This window comes from Adiantum capillus-veneris, chromosome 17 (genome assembly GCF_014529385.1).
Source record: "Adiantum capillus-veneris isolate H3 chromosome 17, ASM1452938v2, whole genome shotgun sequence".
NCBI classification, from domain to species: domain Eukaryota; kingdom Viridiplantae; phylum Streptophyta; class Polypodiopsida; order Polypodiales; family Pteridaceae; genus Adiantum; species Adiantum capillus-veneris.
This window is the reverse complement of record NC_140947.1, coordinates 14524450-14547343: the sequence shown is the minus strand read 5'-3', so window position 1 is coordinate 14547343 and position 22894 is coordinate 14524450. Positions and strand designations below refer to the sequence as shown.

The 22894-nt window shown below is 42.6% G+C and overlaps 1 protein-coding gene across 1 annotated transcript; it reads left to right on the top strand.

Moving 5' to 3' along the window:
* The first annotated feature begins 12530 nt into the window (after positions 1 to 12530).
* On the top strand, positions 12531 to 15930 carry LOC147436841 (cation/calcium exchanger 4-like). The gene is made up of 2 exons (XM_086486243.1): positions 12531 to 13941; positions 14276 to 15930. The coding sequence occupies exons 1-2, from the start codon at positions 12771 to 12773 to the stop codon at positions 15202 to 15204; spliced, it is 2100 nt and encodes a 699-aa protein (XP_086342369.1). The 5' UTR covers positions 12531 to 12770; the 3' UTR covers positions 15205 to 15930.
* The last annotated feature ends 6964 nt before the right edge of the window (positions 15931 to 22894 follow it).

Genomic DNA, 22894 nt, shown 5'->3' with positions numbered 1-22894 from the left:
TCTTCGTGACATTAGGATGATTCTTGTCAGAGGCTATATGCATTGCTTGTAGCATATTTAAGGGTACGTGCATTTCATCTCCCTCAGGTGTTACCCAGGTCGTCCCCTTGTTTCCCCAAGTGTCTATGGTTGCTACTAGGTGGACCCAATCCACATTGTCCGACTCAGTCATCCCAGGTAGTACATCCATATAAGGAGAATCTTCCCCAACATCAGTGTCTGCTTTACACGTGTAACAATACTGCAATGGGGCCGAGTGAGCTGTGGTGTCAGATCTATGATCAATTATAAACTTGTTTCCTAGAGGATTTGCTCGACCAGTAACAAGATCCACTCGAATGACAGAGTCTTGGAACTGCAAGTAGACATGGTTTTTAGACCAGTCATGCACCATTTTTGCTTTCCTCATGAAAGGACGTCCTAAGATCATCTCCAATGCCATAGTGTGTTTGGAGAAATCCATAACAATGAAGGTAATCCTTATTTTATGTCCAAAGACATTGATCTTGAGATCTTCTAGCATCCCAATAGGTTTAACAATAGACCCATTGGCCATCTTCACTACTATGGTTGTGGTTGCAAGGTAAGGTCTTCCCATAGTTTCCCAGCACTTTTTAGTCACAATGCTAACCCCAAAGCCACCATCAAGGATTCCCTTCACAGTTAATCCCTTAGTAGTGATTGGTATGGTTGCATTGGATTCATCTCCCTCAAAGTATTGTCCCAACTTGTTAACATGTATTTCTATAACAAGGTTCTCATCTAGGTTGGGTTGTGGATCTAAGTGTTCCTCCTCTATTGGCATCTCGCCAGCTCCATCCATCTTGGCAAATTGTGGTAGCCCAAACTTTAGTTCTCCATTGAGGAAGGCTCGAAGAGCTGAGACTAGCTCAGGGTCTTTATATAGTTTGGACATGATGGTGGTTCTAACTTCTGAAGACATGAAATCCATCAATTTGGCAATGTTTAATGGCACCTTTTGGACTTTAGTCCCTTGACGTGGGGAAGATGGGATCTCCATTTCTTCGATAGGATCAGGTAGTCCCTTTGTAAACATTCTTTCCATCAAGAAGTGAGTACGCCCACTTTCCCATGACTTTAAGTCACTTTCTTCTTGGATGACACTAGGTATGGCTAAGGGTCTATGGACTTGGTGAGGTTGTTGTTGTGTAGAGAACACGGTGTCTGTAATCTGGATTTTCCTAGGTGCTGGCTCTAGATCCCTTTGGGTATCTTCTACCAAACTCCTTAATTGCTTGACTTGCTCGATCTCCTCTGTAGGGTTTGGATAAGTTCCTATCTTCTTCTTGGATCCTGACCATTGTGGCTCATGAAGATCTTCCTTGGTAGTTTCTATCTTAGTGGTCGTTTTGGTCTCCATAGTTTCTCCTGAATCAGAATCCTCTTCAGCGTCATTCATATATACGGGGTCGTCACCGGTCCCTATGTTGGTCTTTGAACTGGGTCTGATTTCGTTGCTTTTTGCGATCTCTTTCTTCATGTTTTCTTCTTTTTTTGAGATTGGGAAATTGATGCCGTGTCTCTTTCCTCAAGAATATAATTTTGTTTTTGGAGCATCGATCGTGTGAGTACGTTTACTGGTACCACATGTGTACTTGGTGATGGCTCCTCGGTAACTTCAATCAAGTTTAATGGCGTGATCTTCGGTGCATTCGGATTATTTGGACATTGGGCAATCAAATGATCTATGTCACATCGATTACACATGAGTATCGGCATTGTAGACATGCTCGCTTGATTGGTTTGCATTAGTGTGGCGTTCTTTTGTAGCCTAATAGGACATTCGGCTACACGATGTGGACCTCCACACTCATAGTATTGAAGAGGTGGTCTCTTAGCAGTGTAATTGATATTTTGGCCTCTTGCCGCAAGAGCAGCTACTTGATATACAAGTTTGACTTGTCCCCAATAGTCCTCCATGTAGTATTGTGGACTTTCTTCAAGCACATCCAGCCCATAGGCAATATTAGGATCTATATATTAGTCACAACCTTCCGAACAAGAAATAGATGACTCACAACCCACTTGATTCACTGAAGTGATTTTCGGTTGTGGTGGTTGCGGTCCTAGCACTGGAGGTGGTAAGGGTGTTGTTTGAACAACATTTTGGGTCCTAGGTACCATGTGTTGTGCTGTTTGTTCAAGAGGTGGGGTCGGCATCAATGCAGGAACTCGAGGTGTGTCTGTCCATGCTAAGGTTGGTCTATTGGCCATCGTGCGCTTAAATACTATGCAATCCTTAGCTTGATGACCATACCTTCCACATGCATTGCAATTCCTATTGAATTTTACTGTAAAAGTAGGGCATTCACTAGTACTATGCAGTCCATAGCATACTGAGCACCATTGCTGCTCCCTTCTTGGATACATATTATTGTTTTGCGGAGAAGGATTGTCTCGAATACTCTCTTGAATAGCCTTGGTGAGATCTGCTAAAGTCATCTCAGATATCTTTGGCTCCTTAGCAATAGGCTTTAGTGTCATTGGCTGATGTCGCGATGCTTGTGAGCTAATAGATTTAGACTCAACAGACACTCTTTCTCCTTGAATCATTAAATTATCCTCCAATTGGATTGCATTGGTGGTGACTGCTTCCCAAGTGGTGACACCTCTAATGACTAAGCCATTGTAGATATCCTCATGTCGTAATCCCCTAATGAATCTATCAAGCAATTGGTTATTGTTGAAGCACTCATTTGGACTACATTGAGAATTCAAAATCTTCAAGAGACTAATAAAGTCTCTCACCGACTCTCCTTCCTTTCGTTGGGCTTTCTGGAGCTGAGAGGCTACACCCCAAAGTACTCTCTCTCGTATGTATTCTTTCAAGAACAGTCTCCTAAGAGTAGGGTAAATCATTTTTTCTTCCACCCTTAGGGTTCTATACCAATCCCCAACCTTTCCACTTAAGGTTAGGCTTAAAGCATTGCTCTTATGTAGGTCATTGTGTTCTCCTAGAGAATTGCATATTTGTTCAAACACTTCGATATGGTTTCTCACATCCTCGTCTCCACTAAATTTTTGTGTGAGCTTGGCTATTTGTACTGCTTTACTTCTAGGATCTCTCTCAGGCGTGTTACGCATATTCTCCGCAATATATCGACCAATAGCTTGAGCAAATGTTGCCAAGTCACCTAAGTGAGCAGGCACCGTGGGTGAAGGTGCTCCAGAGACTACATGTGAAGTAGGTATTGGCATTGGGCTTGGCGCATACGAATCCCTTCGGGTCCACGTTGGGTACGATGTTGTGCCATGTGGTGGTCCATAATTCATATGGGTGGCCCTAGGCATAGCAGACGTCAGATGTGACATGCTAATGCTAGTCGGTATAGTCCCATGGAAATAAGAACTTGGGTGTTGTGGTTGTGGAGCATAGGTAGTTGAAACAATGGGAGGGGTAGGGACTACATGAGTGTGATGACCCATAGGTGCATATGATTGGTACACACTTGTAGGTACTGTTGCAGGCATTGAGCTACCATGTAGCGGTGCTTTACTAACAAATGAGGTCCATGGCGTGTTTCTCGGCATGCCCATCATTGGGGTAGGTATGGTAGTCGTGGTGTCATTAAGGGAAAGATGAACTAGACTAGAAAGGTAAAGCTACCACTTGTGGGCTCAGATTGCACTGAGACCCCTGGCAAAACAACATATGGGGGATCCATAGGACTTACCGAGGGAGTCTCCATTTGTGATAAGGTCGGTTGTTTAGCCTTCCTTGTATCCAAGAATCTCATGAGACCCGTTGAAGGCATGTTGATCCCCTTGTTCTGTCTCTCTAACTCAATGACCCTATGGATGACCTCACAAACTCTTTGTTGTTGATCCTTCACACTAGTAGCACCCATTGTGGATTGTAGGACATCTAACCAACCCACGTGATAGGTGTGACCTGTGTATAGGTCCGTCAGAGTTTCTGTTTGTAGTTCGTACTCCCAGTTCTCATTTAAGAACACTCCATCTAGGATTGAGGTGCTAGGGGTGTCCTTTGAGCTAGATGCAATGTTGCTTTCTAGGGGTTGGCCCTTAGCGGTTGCTAAGTCAGGAGCACTCGATTGCTCTCTTAGCAAGGATATTGACATAGGGGCTTTCGCTTTTAACTCTCTTCGTTGCTCCACCTTGCGTAAGCTCTTGACTTCCTTTTCCCTCGCTGCAAGGATATATCGCTCAACCTCTTGCACTTCGGTAAGGCTTCTACCATCGGGTAATATGACCTCGGAGGGAAATAACTCTGAAGAGTCAGGAGGTGTAGTGAATGAAGTATTCATGTGTACATTCTTTAAGGGTATAGGGTCTACATTGGTCACGAATGGAGAATTTACTTCCCCACCCCCCTCATTTACATCATTAGCTCCATGTTCGGAGCGAGTGGCTCTACTAAAGGTTTCCTTCAGGCGGCTAAGCACGCTCGGCCCGGACCGCGGGCCCATGGCATGCATGTCTTGGCTTGAGCTATCGGGATTAGGCATTGGGAAACCCTCCATGATGTCATAGTCAGAGGAAGAGTCACTAGCCGCTATGTTCGGGTTTTGGTTTGTACTACCTTGGGTCCCCGTCGAGGGCCCGGAACCTAAAGTAGGTGGATATTGAGAACTCGCGTAAGTCAAAATTCTCTCTAGTTTCTCCGTGTGTAGCACACGACCAGAGCGCAGATCCATGTGTCTTTGGCACCCTACAAGCGTCGGCCAATAACCTCGAAGGTTAACCGCTTACTTTTTTAGGCGTCCGTTTTCACTCGTGTTTTTTACGTTTTTAATATTTTTTTAATGATCAATTTTTTTAAATTAAAGTGTGTGATAGCTTGAAACGAGCGTATCACTTAGAGGGTCGTTGTGTGCTTTACAACACAATTTTTGGACATCTGAAGTTTTGTTGGTCCTCAAAAAATTGATTTTTAGCTACGTGTGAAGCTAAAATTCATAATTTTAAAAGGCGACTAAGGCCTAGGCTCGAGCGTGAGCTTGGGCTTGGGTCTGGGAGATATTCCCGATCTCGGTCCTACCTTTAAATTTTTTATTTTTATTTTTTAGTTTTTTTAATTTTTTTAATTTTTTTTTTAAGATCGCCGCGGCCTGCGCGAGAGCACACACACACACTCTATCTACCTACTTCTAACTAATACACCTACTGCTACACACTAACACACTCTATTAACTCTCACATATCTACTTCCTACTCACTGTACACAGAAAACTAACAACCTTAATACACAGAGAATAAACACAGTACCTTTGAAAACTCCATTAACAAAGAAAACTAACAACCTTAATACACAAAGAATAAACACAGTACCTTTGAAAACTCCATTAACAAAAAAAATACACAGTATAACACAAAATCCTTCTTCTCAACACACACACCCTCCTTCCTTACCTTTCCTACAATTGAAATTGCACCACAAAAGAAGCACAGAGTGCCATTCAAGCGTAGTGTATGGCATTCCCCGGCAACGGCACCAAAATTGTGCGCATATGTTGCACGTATCAATGCAAAGAACTTGTCGATACATCCCGTGCGAGCCACAAATGGCTCCAAGCACACAACAAGCTTAAACTAGTAAGCTCAAAGATGACGTTGGTGTGTCACTCACCGCTCTACGCTTCTTGTCATGGAGGATTCCTCACCGTGAAGAAGAGGGAGACACCGCTACGCCGTGCTCAACCGCCTCACCGTCGTCGTGCCCCTGCAATGCTCGATCGCACTCTCTCTCTCTCTCTCTCTCTCTCTCTCTCTCTCTCTCTCTCTCTCTCTCTCTCTCTCTCTCAAGCATACACCCACACACAAGGAGATGAAGAAGAAGAAGATGGAGATGGAGCAAGAGCACTCTTCAATTGCACAAATGAGAGAATGAGTGAATTTTAGGTTTAGCTGACTTTTATATAAGCTCGCCCCATTCACACTTGGGCGCCCATGCTTAGCCAACTAATCCCTTCAATATTCCAGTTAGAGTGCGCCTCTCATCGGCGATCACTCTTACCCTTTTCCTATTGGACCGACAAGCCCGGTACTTGACTCTACCAGGTAAATAATACAATGTCCGTCGTAGGTGATAGGGTGTCCGTGAGCCGTGAGGGTTAACAGCTAGCGGGGTATGAGAGTAGATTGAGAGGAAGAAGGAGTAGTCTTACGAGAAAGATGTACATCTCCTCACATAATCACTCATATTAACATAGCATAGCTTAGTAATTAGCATGGTAGAGGAGATGAGCATGCATTGAAGTGGATTTGCATCACAAAGCCAAGAGTTGTTGGTGTAGGCCTCCCTTCTCAGAAGCTTGGAGTAGGTGATAAGCTTTCCATTAAAGCTTGAGAAGGAGAGAGAGAGTCTTCTTGCTTCACACATGAGCTAGTGTGAGTGTGTAAGTGATAATACCTTGAGGAATTCAGCTCCCTCTCTCTCTTGGTCGACCCCTCATGCTATTTCTTCTTCCTAGCTTCCCATTGGACCCCTCCAGGCTTAGCCAATAGGATTTAAGGAGCATAAGTGATAGTATTCTGACATGTGTCTCCCTTTCCCCTTTTGTGAGAGCTTTAGCTAATTAATTAATGCAACTAAACTCTCATTGGACCCCTTTGTCTTCTGGCCAATAGGAATCAGGCAAGCCATTGGGCTGCTGAATGCTCATTGGACCCCTTGCGAGACTGTCTGATAGTGTTCTAGAGAGCTTAATTCTTATTGGTTCTTTTATTAAGTGTTTTTAAATGAATTAAACTAGATTTACTCTAGTCTAATTCTCATTGGTCCACCTCCATGGCCATCCAATAGGATTTGAGTGCACCTTGTGGGCATGTGGGCTAGGGAGCTGACATGTGTCCTTCATTCTCTTTGTGTGAATGAAACTTGTGAGTGTGTGTGTGTGTGTGTGTGTGTCTTTCTCTCTCATCCCCTACTTGCAAGGCTCGCCCCCTCCTATGTAGGAATCATTGAAGACTTTTTGTACACACACAAAGCATCCAATTTTCCTAAGCTTGACCATTGGACTCAACCTTTGAATTTTGGAACCTTAGCATTTTGGAAGTCTTAATGGGCTGAACCTTAGGGTCTTTAAAGCCCATTGTTGCACATTGCTCTTTTGCAGATGGCCCCCCCTTTGGATCCCTATTTTCCTCCTTTGGATCCCTACTGTGGCCAGTCTGCCAGCTTAACCAATATTCTAGCTTTTTCTCCCCTGGTACTTCCCCATATTAAATGATCAGTTTAACATGAGAAAATTATTTAGGAGAATTAGATATTAGTTATTATGACATGAACACACTAGGACCGTTGGGGCATTTTTTTCCTCTTTAGGAGGTTTTTTCCCCCGTGCACTGTATATACGTCCATCACTCTAGGGCTATCTATCTTTCCATTGCACACAAAGTAAGATTGAAATGAGCAATGTCTTCCTCTAGTTCAACAAAGGGTTGATCTCTATCCATATTCAAGCAAGCATAAAAGTTGGAGTCATAGTGAGGAATGTAGCAACCGGCCACAAACATGACTTGACCATTTGGTGGGCTGATTTTCAGCCATAAGTAGCGTTTATACTTATCTTCTTTGACAATGGAAACATCTTTCAAACCCTTTTTGGTCATACATGCTACGCCTCCTTGGCCTCTTCGTTGCTTTGCATTTTTGGCCCACATCAAAGAATGCACATCGTATTTGTCAAATCCAAGAATTCGTTGCGCATCATGCTCCCATGTTTCGACAAGAAGTATCACATCGGAGTCATTGGTAAGCTCATCAATGCCAATTCCCGCATTCCATGGATACCCGTTACAATTCCAAAAGCTTATTCGCAATCGTGAGTTGGTCTCATAGATCATGTGTCCCTATTTGTTGGGTGGACTTGCATCCTCCTTAAGTGGCTTTTCTTCTTGAGGTGATACCTTAACCTTCTTGCTTCTTTCCTCATATGCTTTGCGACGTACATTTTGTTGCATAATAGTGCGATCCTCATATACATTACAACCTGTTCCTTTGAGGTAGATCCAACCATTGTCAAGGATGATCTTTCTCTTTACCTCATCAGCCATGGTACATACGATAGGTCTTTCTCCCGAGCGAGGGACTCCTTGTTTTCCAACTCGATGTGCACCATAAGCCATGATTCCTGACATGCCAAAGTGTGTAGCAAAAAACTCTTCAATAGCAACTGCAAGAGATTGGGGTGTTTCCATGCTTTCCTCCTTGATTCCACGAATGACGATGTTCTTTGAGCGTTTTTGTCGTTCGTGCAATTCTTGAGTGTCCACATTCTCTACATTCTTTGCTTGGACAACGGCTTGCGTGATAGGAGATGTAGAAACCACATTATCCTTACATATATCAGCCCATGATTTGGATGCATTTCTCATCTCACATACATCATGTCGTATTGTATCTATTGTTTCCTCTTTCAATACATGATCACTCTCAACTTTGCTCAAGCGCTCTTTCAATACATTCATGTCAACAAGAGAGCGTTTACATTCTTGAACTTCATTCTCAAGATGCATCAAGCGTGTTGTTTGCATTTCAAGAACCTTCTTGAGGTGCTCATTCTCCACAACGAGAACTCTTAAAGTACCATTCTCCATTGCAAGTGCGCGCAACTCTTCACCTTGTTTGTTGACGGTTTCTTGTAACGAGATCAAGTAAGCCATGATCATTGCTTCCGTTGTTGTAGATGATGTGGTTGGATTAGCATCCAAATTACTTGGAGATTTTGCATCATTCTCCATGGCGAGTGTGGCTTTTCCACCCTTGCGAGTTTTGTCTGACATTGCCTTCAAGTCGGCAACAAAAACGCAAAGTTTTGACAGTTTTTTCAGTTCTGAGATGCTGTTACAGCAAAGCCTTCCATTACACAGAAAAATTCTGTCTTTACATCAATGCGTAGAGGGCTTCGTGCTCTTCGATTGAGGCTATAGATCACCTAAATCAGAGTTCGGATGAGCAAGTTATGGTCAAAAGAGTGAACTGCTGTCTACTAGGTCAAAAAACGGCTGTGAGAGAGAGAGAGAGAGAGAGAGAGAGAGAGAGAGAGAGAGATTGTATTATTGTCCACGAGGTCATATATAACCTATAGGACCAAAGACAAAACATTACAAATGTGGGGGGATTTTGGGATACATCTCAGTTGAGGACTGAGGGTCCAAAAAAAGGTAAGATAAGATAAGATAAGATGAACAAAATCTATGCAGAAGGGGGTGAGGAGGGAGACGATTTGGGAGTTCAAAACTCTTGAATAATGGCTTTACATCCTCGGTTGACTGCCCATTTCCCTGTTGTGCGCGCTTCTCGCATCTTTTGTAGTTCTACCTTCTTTTGCTTTAGTTGAGTAGGTGTAAGATCTTCTGCAATCCACATTTTGGTGTCTTTGAGAAGCCTTGATTTCTCAAGAAATTTGATTCGGTCCACCTTGGTTTTGAAAGTGTAGATTGCATGATTGGTGCGAAGTTCATGTGCAAGAGAAGTGATTGTTGCTGGATCACATTGTATCATCGGGATTGTGGATTGGATGCGGGCAAATGACTCATGAAACTTGAGATCCCCCTCCCCTTTCCAATCTCTTGGGAGCCCACCAATGCGAACATTGAGGGCGATGTCCTCCTGTCGTTGCCATTCACGTAACGTGGATGCTACACAATCTTCGACCCTACGAGAGATTACCTCTTCTACTTGGGTTTTGACCTCCTTTGTGACGATCGTCTCTACTTCTTCTTTTGCCTTTGTGAATTTGATTTCTATGTGTTTCAACTCCTCCTCCTTGTGACTCTCTATTGCAGCAAGCCGGGCTTCGAAAGTTGAAAGCCTTTGTTTCAGCTTGTCATTCTCCTTACGAAGGCTTTCGACTTCGGTTTGAAGGTGGGTGATGTTGTCTACCTTCGGAGGTGTTGCTACGACTCCAACGACACTGAGGTTACCTCGGGACGAAGCTCGTGTAGCCATGAACACAAAGAGTACACTTCTTAGGTCGGAGTAGCCTTTAGATAAAGGCTGATCTTCTTGAAACAAAAAAAGACACCTTCTTGAAACACAGACCTTAGGTTAGAAAACCCACCGATAAGGTTGATCTGCTTCTTGTTTGGAAAACCCTTCCTAGGTTAAGGTCGTTGCAAATCGGGTAACCTTGAGGTCATTGCAAATTGGGTAACCAGGTAACCTTGAGGTCGTTGCAAGTCGGGTCAACAAAACACGGATGGGTGAGAGGCTCCAAGCGGGAGGGAAATACCTCCATGAGAGAGAGAGAGAGAGAGAGAGAGAGAGAGATGATGATGAAATTACATGAAATGATATATTAACGTCTTCAAATGGCCAAAGTGACATATGAGACAAAAGAGTCTACAAATGGTGAATCTAATACAATGTCTCTGTAAAAGACTAAAAAAATGAAAATTGAAAAACTAAACCTGAAAGTGAGCTAAAGTGAAATGGAACAAAATGAAATGGGATGAAATGAAATGAAATGAAAGGCTGAGATGCTGGAATCAAGATCTTATCCATGTGCATGGAAAGAGAGAGAGGATTGCATGCAACCTCATCCATCTAGCAGTGAGGCAGAGTATCAACCAGTAGTTGGAGTATGGCTCCTTGAGATTCCAAAGGTTGCAGTCTACAGCTTGCAGCATTGTCGTCCAACCTAACACTCCGACTACCCACTACCCACATTGGCTACCATGGCCCAAGGTAGGCCCACTTAAACACACCACCCAAGGCTCATGCAACTCAACGCTCTTCAAACACGAAAGGCTTGAGGCGGCATGCTTTACTATAAAAAAATGGGCCAGGGCCTTGGTGTTGGCTCTTGAGTCAGGTAGTCCAGATGCATGAGGCGGCCCACTTTATTATAAAATAATGGGCCATGGTAGCCTTGGTGATGGCTCTCGAATCAGGTAGTCCATATGGATGAATAGGTAGAGGCTCCAAGCAGGGGGGAAATATCTCCAGGCGAGAAGGGGGGGGGGGGAGAGAGAGAGAGAGAGAGAGAGAGAGAGAGAGAGAGAGAGAGAGAGAGAGAGAGAGAGAGAAATGAAATTAAATGAAATGATATATTAATGTCTTCAAAAGGCCAAAGTGACCTATGAGACAAAAGAGTTTACAAATGGTGAATCTGATACAATGTTTGTGTAAAAGACTAAAAAACTGAAACTGAATCCTATCCTATGATATCCAACATCGGTCTTTGGAGAATCTCATCAATGTCCTCCTCAGTGAGTACTCTGATTGGGCGTCTCCCATGTCGTGCTAGAACAATCCAAACCCTCTGATGCAGCTTCCACCGATGTCGCGATGACCCTCATAGTCGTGGGCGTCTGGATCTCCCAAGCTCAGTGCCCTGTTAGTTAGTGTACCTTTGGTATAGGTGGAATCTGAAGTCTGTTGTGATGCCTGCTCATCTGAATGCCGCATATGTAGTATGAAAAAATGAGTGATCTCCGTCTGTGAGTGTCTCCTACTGTCTGGTCTCCTCAAGATGCTATCCCTATGTCTGCGCAACTCCAATAAAAATAGCCCAAGGCATCTCTGGCCCTGGTATCTCAGAACTTTGGCCAGTGATCCAAAACCCTCTCTGAATAGACAGTGGAACCAAGGGGTTTGAGGGTAAGAGGGATCATGCCGTCGTCGAAGGCGACATCGTTTTACTAGTACAATTATAATGGGGAAGAGATTCCGGCCCCTCCCCCTCGACACGTGTCAGCATGAGCTTCAACCGGCAGTGTCCCTTGGAGTCTCCGGGCAGAGAGAGAGAGAGAGAGAGAGAGAGAGAGAGAGAGAGAGAGAGAGAGAGAGAGAGAGAGAGAGAGAGAGAGAGAGGGACAGCTTTCGGGAGGTGAGAGAGGGGTAGAGAGAGAGGGGAGCATGCACCCACATCAAGACAGCTTCACCTCCACCGCCCGCAGTAAATAGTTATCAGGGAAAATCACCAAAATACCCCTCAAAGTTCAAAATTCCCAAAATACCCTTGTATCTATTTTGGTTGGATTGTTCAAGATTTTTTAATCTGTACTCTTTTTTGACAATTGAGATACACTTTATGTGCTTAGCATGTAATTTGTCACAAATTACCTCGCAAAAAAAAAGGCAATTATGTCTAAAGATAATGAAGCAATTCATCTCCAAAGCCTACATATCAACTCAAATTTTGGATTGAGCATCTTATATTGATAAGCAACGAGTCTTCTTATGAAAAACTACAAATTTTTTAATCTTTGGAGAAATTTAATTTCACACCAGGGGTATTTTGGGACTTTTGGAAAATTTGAAGGGCAATTTGGGGATTTATGACAAGATATTGGGGGTAGTCCGGGAATTTATGAAATTTGAGGGGTATTTTGGGAATTTCCACAAATTAGAGGGGTGTTTTGGTAATTTTCCCTAGTTATTAGTGCAGGCAACGGAATTGGGACAGTGGTTAATTATGCGTATACTATTTTCGAGAGTGTACAAAATCGTGGACAGACAAGGGCCTGGAGGCTGAGGGACCAGTGAGGGTAGGCCCTAGGCAGTCGGGACGTGCCATCGCCGATTCGCAAAGCACAAGCTTTGGCAACGAGCGGTCTTTTTCTCTGCGTGTGTGCGCGTACACTGTAAATCCTGCTGGCCGCGGCTGGGCAAGGGCGTAGTTTGACTTCATTTGACACGCGTCAGATGGGGCCGCATAGTGGTGCCACGTGGACTAGAGGGCTCCCCCCATGTGTACGAGCTACATGAAGAATATGTCTGCGAGAGCTCTGCATTGCCATAGCCGGCGTCCCCTGTTTCTTTACCATGCGTCTTTAGCATGACACCTAATACCCTCCTTGCACGGTTTTTGGGTTCCCTCATTTTCTTGCCCATTTGCCTGTCCAAACCCGGTGGCGCATTTTTCTCCACGCACTCCTCCCGCCCTTGGTCCCAACATCAGCGATGGCGCTTCCCTCTGCATCAAAGCGCTGTTGGGGCCAACGTCCGCACCAGAGAAGCTCCGGAAGGCAATTCCCCTGTTGGTATGTTCATTCAAAATTGCACCTTTGTCTCATCAATACCTCGTCAAGAAAACGCAGATGCTCAACCAACAAATCAGGGCGGCATTGGAACGCCAGGCAAAACGGCACTAGTCACGCATGCAGAGAGATATTTAGCTGCAGGTTATGGTGGGGATGCAGAAATTGAAGGGGAAAGTCAAAATGGGTCCTTTCCCTGTAATGCCAAATACAAAAAGACCTTAATTGAGCATGTGAGGATGCAGAGCGCGCAGGCATTGCACGCATTTGGGCTTCTTGTGTGGCTAGCAGTGTTGTTTTATCTCCTGGGAACCACCGCCTCCGACTACTTCAGCTGCACGTTGGAGAAGTTGTCAGATGTGTTAAATCTATCCCCTGCTGTCGCAGGGGTGACCCTTCTTGCAATCGGAAATGGGGCTCCGGATGTTTTTGCCAGTGTCGCGGCTTTCGCTTCCTCAGATCGCACAGGAAGCATTGGGTTTGGCAGTGTCCTTGGCGGAGCGTTGTTTATTACCACAGTTGTTTCCGGCACTGTGGCCCTTGTAACTTGCAAGGGTAGGAAGGAACCCAAATTTGCCATCTTCAGGAGAAAGAAACCCGAAATTCTTGATGAGGAATGTGCTCCACGCACCGTAAATGACAGCGCTGTGGACGGACAGCTTCAAAATGGGTCTGTGTTGGAGGATATCCCTTACAGCTCCACCCTTTTGACTGCCCAAGAAGCACAAGCAGCTGCTGAGGGGTTTGTGAGACTGGATCTGATTTGTTTTATCCGAGATGTATTTTTCTTGCTCGTGTCTGTGGGGGTCCTTACTTTGGTTCTTATGGATGGGAAGGTGTACCTGTGGGAGGCTATATGTTATCTTTCTGTCTACGTGATTTATGCTGCATTTGTTTGGACGGCTGAGCTCCTACACAGCCGTCGCAATAGGCGGAGGTCTTCCTTACTGGAGCCCCTGATAATCAAAGGTGAGGCTCTGTTGAGATGGCCTTATGTTCTTAATTAATGTGTGCTTGGTGTACATCTCTGAATAAGTGAGGTGAGATGAGTGCTTCTGACATGCTTTGCGATGGTGAAAATATGGTGGAAGGCACTGAAGGTCTTCTTTCTTGATCAATACTTTTGCTTAGTCTAGAAGAAACAGACCATCACATTCTTGTTCTTGTGCTCTTCTACCTTGCTTGAGAAAAGCTTTTCTATATGTATCGTTTTAGTGTAATCTGGATTGCATGTGCGGTCGGCCCATGGATGCTAGCATTTGACCATTTGTTAATTGAAACCCTGGCTTTGTTACCTTTGCAGCTGCTATTGAAAGTGCGCGACCTCAATGGGCAGATGCGTATGAAACTCATGAGCATACTCATTATCATGTGCATAGCCAGGAGATCGAGGCAGAAGTGGAGCGCATATGGGAGGATCCTAATGATCATTCCTTAGGCGGCAAACTGAAACACTGGCTGCTAGTGTTTTACAAATACTGTATAGAGTGGCCTTTGGCTCTTCCTCGACGTCTTACCATTCCGGTGATCGAAGAAGAGCGTTGGTCTCGGAAATTAGCAATAGCTAGTTGCACACTTGCTCCTATTTTTGTGGTGGCAGTTTGGGCCTTGTATTATGCCAACAATGTGAACTCCACATTGCTGGCCTTAGGGTTAGGTGCAATCTTGGGTGTAATACTGGGATCGCTTGCGTTCTGCTTTACAGATGAGGAGCAACCTCCTCAGCAGTTTCTCACGTTATGGCTAGCAGGCGGATTTTTCATGAGTATTGTATGGTTTTATGTTGTTGCAAATGAGCTGGTGGAATCTTTACAAAGTCTTGGAAGTATTTTTGGTATCAGCACTTCGATCTTGGCACTTACAGTGTTGGCATGGGGAAACTCTGTGGGGGACCTAGTCGCCGATCTTGCTCTTGCTTGCAGTGGACCTGACGGTGTTCAAATAGCCATTTCTGGTTGTTATGCAGGGCCGCTTTTCAATACAGTGGTAGGGCTAGGCCTTTCCCTAATTCTTGGTTGCTGGAATTCCGAGCCTAATCCATACCTTATTGCTGACAAGGATGGTAGTCTGTTCTACATAAACGGCTTTCTTGCAATTGGTCTGATCTGGGCTCTCGTCATATTACCTCTTCAGGGGATGAGGCTGGGGCGAGCCCTTGGAATTGGTCTTATTGTTCTCTACTGCATCTTCTTCATGGTAGGAATATTTTACACCATGGGTTGGTTAACTTGACTCAATTGGAGCAGGTGGTAGGGGAATTGTCATATTGTGTTACTAACATCACACTGCACAGAAATGAAGGAGTGTTGGTTAAATCTGGAACAGGAAAGCGCTTCTTTGGAAGCTGTCTGGCTGGCTCAAGATCAGGCCATGCTTTCGGTGCAAAGAAAGAACAGGTGAAAAGCATGATCTTCGTGACGTCGGCTCTGGACCAGGAACATTCAGAATTTAACATTTACTTGTGATATAAAGCAGGTCTGTAGTCGTAATGAGGCATGCAGTTTTGTTGCAATTTTTAGAAGAGTGAATAACTCTCGTATGGGGCAGCTTGTAACATATGCACATGCATAATTATTGTCCACAGCTAGCCTAGTTCCTGGAGGCTTGGTGTGAGTTTTTGTAGCATCAGGCACATAGGATAGTAAGCTGTATTGGCTTCTTGAGGCTCTTCCACAAGCCATGAAAAGCAGACACTTTTAAGGGAAGGTTTGTAAAATCCTTGCATTTCAAAATGAGGCTTGTGGGTGTGCCTTAGCAAGCCTATTATGTTCATCACTAATTAAGTTGAAGCACATTCCATAAATCCACCATCTTCAATTCATGGTCGCTCTTTGTGGGGCGTCGCCATTGTATTCTTACCCTTGTGTCCCTTTTTACCATGGGACACTCAGCTTTAGCAATAAGTTGATGAACACAGATATTGAAATTAGTGTAGAAGATGGTAAATTTTAAAGCCCCCGTGTATTTGGACTCTTTTGGCTGCCTCAGAGCAGCCCTGGACGTAACATTTTGTTTCTTCTATTTAAACTTCAAACGCTTTTTTACTGGTATTAAAAAAAGTAAAAATTGTAGATGATGGTATTTTTGAAAGAAATTACTTTTTGTGAGCAATCTATCGTTATTTTCTGTTTATTTCAACCAGAGGAAGTGTCTTGAGGTCTAACTGTAAGGCTTTGGCCTCTCTACTTACGCGTTATGGGTTCAAGTGCATCCTCCTCTCGGGGTGGGTCACCCGAGGAGCTGGTTGCTACGAGTTCTCTCCATCGTCCCGAGCACATGGTGCATCAATTAGGTGGCCATGGTGATGCTTAGGCATGGATGTTGCCTGTTGGTACGCTGCCCTTGCCCAACCATGTTTCATGGCGTCAAATAAAAAAAAGAAGAAAAAGTGTCGAGTAAAACTGGGCTTTAAAAAAAAAAGAAAGTGTGAAACTGGGCTTTTTCCATAAATCCATCTGGGTAAATGTTTCTATTCTTATTGGCAAGAATGCCAGTCAAGATATTACATTGTGAAGTTTCTAATTTGTTTTGTAACTAATAATGGATGTGTAAATTTGTTCATCTTTAGTGGTGCATATGGTTCATTTATTGCCTGCTTTGTTAAACTGACATGTTCTATGAAGTATGGGTTAGTGCGAGGTCTTGGCTATTGCCAAGCATTCTTTGAAAAGCAGATGCTGGTCTACTCGTGATACAGCCTACTCATACATCCATCGAGGAAGATCTCATTCGTTAATTGTTTAGCTTCGATGCCATGCTCAGTATCCAATAAACGATCATCATAATATGGCACGCCACTCACTGATCAAAGCATGGATTGGAGTAATGCTAGATGACATCTTTGTACATGAGCCATGCATGGCTATGTGTCATACATTGTATCCCTAAAAGCTAGGTTCATGAGTAAAGCACAACTATCTCGATGTTTTATACTCATAACACACCACTAACCTAAGCAAATTTAAAATTCATTGTGGACTAGTAGAGCATTTATGCAATTGCGGATGGTTATGCAAGGGAGGGTGACATATTTTTCCCAAACTTTGCAAGGTCCCATATGTTAGGTTTCAAGCCCATTGCCTATGGGAATATATCCTAAGGCATGGATAGTCACTAGAGTTTTGCATGGCAACTTTGCTTTAAATATTGTAAAAGCTTTTCATTAAAAAAATAACACATCATTTTTAAGCATTTTTATCTTTGGTCGAAACCTCTCTCTCTCTCTCTCTCTCTCTCTCTCTCTCTCTCTCTTCACCTGTTGCATGCTATCTCCTAACCATGGCCTTCACTCGGCATCATCCCCCATAGCTTCCAAGCCTTACAATTGGTATCAGAGCTTGGCTTTGCTTTGCATCGGCCTCGACTCGAATCAGCTCGCAAGGTTGGCCGTCTACAAGGGGAAGGCATTAACTCGTGACTTGCTCAGAATCCATTGTATCCACACTCAAAGAGTTGCTCTGGGTTGCAGATCAAAACTTGTTACTGTAGTGGAGGCTATGGATGTTCACACAGCTCGCCACGAAGCTGCAGATGCAAAGCTTGTCATCGCTTTTATGTTTCACCCGTTTCACACTCAATTAAATGTTTTGAAGTAATTTGGTCTTTTGCCTTCAATCAAGAGGGTCTTCACACCTCTTACTATCGATCAAGCTTGTGAAGCCGGCAGATTTTAGCAATTGCATCTGACAACAAGTGTAGTATAAGCAAGCCAAGGCTAAACGACAAGCAACCTCTTAAAACTCCCGTGAGAAGAGCATATCACATATGGTAGTCAATAAGAAAATTTTGCAGCATCCATTGCTGAGCTTATTGGCCATTTTTGACAAGCATTTAAAAGTTGCTTTACAATGGTAAACTGGTAAATGCAATACAAGTCTGACATCAATTCATGATTCGATCAAGTGACATGGCATCAAAAGTCGATAAATTCAATAGATCTGGTTTTCACACTCGGCAAATAAAGGTAAGGGGTTATCTGATGCGCAATAATCTATGGAACGTTGTAAAGCCCCTATCAACCGACGAAGTGAGCACATCGGCTGCAGTTACCAGAGCATTAGCTGCAGAGCAACAATGCAAGGACGAGCAACCATTAGGTATTATTCTAATATCTCTGGAAGACGACTTTATTCATTATTTGGATCATATCAATTCTTCTAGTGCTGCTTGGATAGAGCTAGAGAAGCTTTTTGGTGCTAAACCTAATACTCTATGATGAGTCTGAAAATGAAGTTCTACTCTCTGACTATGTGTGCCAACCAAAATGTAACATCTTTAGCTAACAGACTGAAGAGTATCAAAACTAAACTTGTGTATGTCGAAGCCTCAGTACCAGATGAAGATCTCATAGTTGTTTTGCTAAAAAGTTTACCTTATGAATTCCATCAAATTGTCACTATTTTAAAAGAGAAATGGTATCATTAAATCCTTCCAAGAAAAAAAAAAAAGAGTATCCCCTACCAATTCTTCCTAGTGCATATGCAATATCCCTTACCAGTTCTTCCGATATTCCTAGTGTGTATGCAGTCAGTAATTGTGCTTCTACCTCAGCTTTATCCAGACCATCTACTGGTACCAAGTCTTGTGCCAAATGTGCAATTTGCGATCGCAACAATCATCAGACAAAAGATTGTTTCAAAATGAAATCATTGTGGTAAGAAAAATTACCCAACAAATAAGTGCTTTAAAACGAATACAAATCAGATTCATGTGGTTGATGGTGATACAGAATCCCAAATAATTTTTGTTGACAGTGATGTTATTTAGATCAACTCCTTTTATGTTTTTTTTAGTAAAAAATAAATTGTAAAGGGTTATAGACACTGCTACACATACAAAGTGGTAAGACCTCCCAAAAATGTCAGTCTTTTGTTCAAGTCCTCATTTATGTAAACAAATTCTCATTAGTTATTGGGTAAACCAAAACCCAAGGTTTGGAGGTCAACCAAGAACTCCATTTATTGGTAGCTAATTTGTGACCTACACCCTATCTGTTCGAGGGGGGGTTCATTGCTATAGCACTAGGTTATGGGTGTATCAAAACCCTTGGTTATGAGAGAACTTAAAACTCGTGGGTGACAAGTACACCAAAAACTCTAAAGTATCATGAGAATGGTTAGTCTAGTTTGGGCTTGAGGGGAGGATTGTTAGGTTTCAAACCCATTGCCCATGGGAACATATCCTAAGGCATGCAAAGGAAAGATCAATTATCTGTAGAGTTTTGAATGGCAACTTTGCTTTATATATTGTATAGGATTTTCATTAAAAAAAAACACATACCATTTTTATCCTTGGTCGAAGCCTGCAGTCTTCTCTCTCTCTCTCTCTCTCTCTCTCTCTCTCTCTCTCTCTCTCTCTCTCTTCACTTGCTGCACTCTATCTCCTAACCATGGCCTGCACTCGGCATAATCCCCATAGCTTCCAAGCCTTACACCATACACGACATCCAAAGTAACCACGTAAAATATTGTAGATGGTAGTGCAACGATAGATGGTGGTGTTGCAAACATTCCCATTTCACTTTGAAATCTAAATTAGAAAAATTAAGATGATCAAGCTTCCAAGAAACACATGATTTGTCATGTTTTACATCTAAAAACAAGTTAAAGCAAACACGCACACAATCACACAATGATGGTGGAGGTTGCAAGCCGCTTATTCTTCACTATTACGAAAGACATGGAAGGCCGACAAAACATAAGTAGGAAAACACACCATAATTTAATGCTATGTACAATAGTCAATGTGAAACTGCCAATAGTGAGTTGGCAAGATGGGGCCAACTTGTTTGTAGGTAGACTTGTTGGTGACGTCCAACCGGCGACATTGATCCTCGTCTCCACTTCCTTCTTTAATTTGTTTCAGTTTACTATGCAGACCATCATTCTCTCTACTTAAGAAGGTAAGGTCTAGATTGCTGTTCACTCATCAAAGAGCTCCCTGTATCATGTGCGATCAAGAATTATAATAATACCTCTATATACATATTATGTTTGCACTATAAGTGTGTGAAAAAAACAAACACCTCCCTATAATCTATAAAAAGTATGTATAGCCCTCTTCAACCATTGCCCCATCCTGAAAACTTAAAGAGAATGACTAAGTATACCTTAAAAGTGTCAACAAGGAGGATGCGAGCATTGGGAAAATTTCCTTATATTTTCTATGCATCAAGAGGTGATAGAAGAGCAAAACACAATGGATTTGCAAACTCTACTGTCAGCCTATGTAACTCCCAAGATACCATTGGCTGATCTATTAAGGGTGAAACCAAATTTTTGCAGTGACAAATTTGTTTCTGGAGAAGTCCTTTAAGAAGCTTTAGACTTCTTAAAGTGAAAATCAATTAAGGAGATGTTCGGTTATTAGTAAAGTGTATCTATCCATGGTGGTTACATTTATCCTTGATGGTTGCAGCATTGACTCGCTTGAGGTTAATGCAAGAACAAAGTTTGTTGTTCTTCTCATGTACCACAAGGATTGGAGACACCCACCATGCATGATCTACCTCATAAAGAAATGTTGCTTCTTATAGCTTGTCAATCTCTTTTTTTATTTTTTTGGTAAAAGTGCAATCATTTGTTGTTTCTTAGGCTTAGTCTTTTCATTGATGAAGGAACGATATGTTGGAAAAGCAATTAATCTACCCTCTTAAGTTCATTGCACAAGCAAGCAAACCTTGTACTCCTTTGAAGTTGGTATGAGCAGTTGCTCCTCTTCGATCTAAGATTGGTGGAAACTTATACCATTTTGGGAGATCTCCTAGGCCCAACTAGGTCTTCTAGCTTAGGGCCATTGTAGGATTCTCTTGCATAATTAGTTGCCTCTCCCTCGGGCTTTTCTAGGAAAATGGTATACGGTTTGAAGTGGTAGGAATTATGGGATTGGCATTTATTTTCCCTAAGCTACACGATATCAATTCCTATGGAGATGGATACTCTCTTGAGGACATTCTCTTATAGAGGCATAAATGGCAAATGATAGGGATGATAGATGGCAATATAGAAATAAAGATGCACTAATGAAAAGGTGATAGAGGATGACAAAGATAAACGGTATAAACGGGGCACCCATTACAGGTTTTAGGATCTCGCTATCATTGATAGTTGACTATTTAGCTATTCTTCACCTAGTTGCTGCCTAGGTTGGAGTCATTGTGTGGTAATATAGAAGTAGCCATTTTCATGGTATTTATTTATGATGCACTAGTGTGTATTTATCATATAGTTGGTAGGTATAAATGATGTGTGCTATTGGTTTACCTCTTAGGATGATGTAATGATGGATATCAGATGCACTCGGATAAGGATCTATTGTTTATCATAGAGGCATATCTACTTTACGAGATACTCTCTCTCTCTCTCTCTTTCTCTCTCTCTCTCTCTCTCTCTCTCTCTCTCTGTCTCTCTCTATTTGTAACACTTTTAATTTATAAATAGACTCACATGGGTTCATTGAGGGACCCAAGTGTTGGGAGTAGCCTTTGCCCTTGTCTGGTATCGATCTTCTTCTCTCTCTCTCTTCTCTCTCTTGGTATGTGTAGCACTTTTGTTCCAGAGGTGTGCATACCGCTGTCTATCTCTCTATGAGCAGATCTCATGTTTGATTATGTGTTTAATATGATTCTCCAAGTACACTCGTTGGTCTGTTTTTATGTATTTGCAGGGTCACCACATTCTTTGCTCGTTGCAATGGTATTAGAGCACATATCAACACTCTTGGGGATATGAGGATCATGGCCACAAGAAGTGCCATGCAAAATAAAGCGATAAGACTTTCCTTTCATGCATCTCTAGAGACTTGTGTGATTAAATAGTGTTTATGAATAAAAGATTGTCAGTTATGTATTTGGAGGAGTCTCAACAAGTATTAAATTTTTAATAGTGTACAAGGAGGCTTAAGTGTGCGTAAAGAGATGGCTACCATGGGTTCCCTTTGACCTTGAACTCTCATGTTGAAGCACATCTATAGATGGTAGTAGTAAGAGTTCCTAAATTTGTAGCAGCTCTCTGTGTGATTGTGCATGGCACTTAGCACCAGGGGCAATAAATACATAACTAGTTGTAAGGACAGAGGTAATGGCATTCAATTCGCCACCCAACCAACACATATATAGCCTTCTTCTATACTAGGTCCCCTTGCCATGGCATATGGGCTCATAGTCCCTTGCCTATACCTTGCCCAAGACTCTTTTCCTCACACTTGGAGAAGAGTTTTTGTCCTGGAAAAAAAGTGGAAAATCATCCTTGAATCAGACCAATGTTGTCCCAAGTGGAACCTTCTTCAGATATCTCCTTCCACTTGATCAAAAATTTGTAGCCTGATAAAATTATAGTCTCCACAAATAGACATGTAAATTGGGGAGATATAAAAAGAAAATCAGAATTCTTGTAGCATAAACACTTGATAAGTGGACTAGTCCATTGTTCATATATACACAGATTTTTCAGTTTATGCATTGTACAAATCTTTATCATGGTGCAAATTCACAAATTTAGGCAACACAAATTTTATAGTGTAGATTCGTTCATTTAGGTAGCATGACATTGACGCAGACTCATCGGTTTAGGAAGCATGACCTCAGTGCAGATTCATTGATTTAGACAACATGACCACAATGAAGATTCGTCAGTTAGGCAGTACTAGTGCAAATTTGCCCACTTAGGTAGCATGCCCATTTATTCACTTGTTCAGGAAACATAATTACAAAATTATGCTCTAGTGGTGTCCACCATTGGTATTGATTTTTTTTAACCAAGATATTGTTACCATATACATGTGGTAGTGATGTGTGTGAACATACTTAGGACCACTGGGCCATTTTTTCCCTCACTAGGCAGTGTTTTCCCATGTGCATTGTATATACACCCATCACTCTAGGGCTATCTATCTTTTTATTGAACACTAATTAATACACTCTCTA

What these genes read in the sequence shown, in the direction of transcription:
- LOC147436841 (XM_086486243.1), top strand. Translation starts at nt 12,771, where the DNA reads ATGACACCTAATACCCTCCTTGCACGGTTTTTGGGTTCCCTCATTTTC. An exon ending in GGAGCCCCTGATAATCAAAG is followed by an intron (nt 13,942 to 14,275) that starts GTGAGGCTCTGT and finishes TTACCTTTGCAG; the next exon opens with CTGCTATTGAAAGTGCGCGA.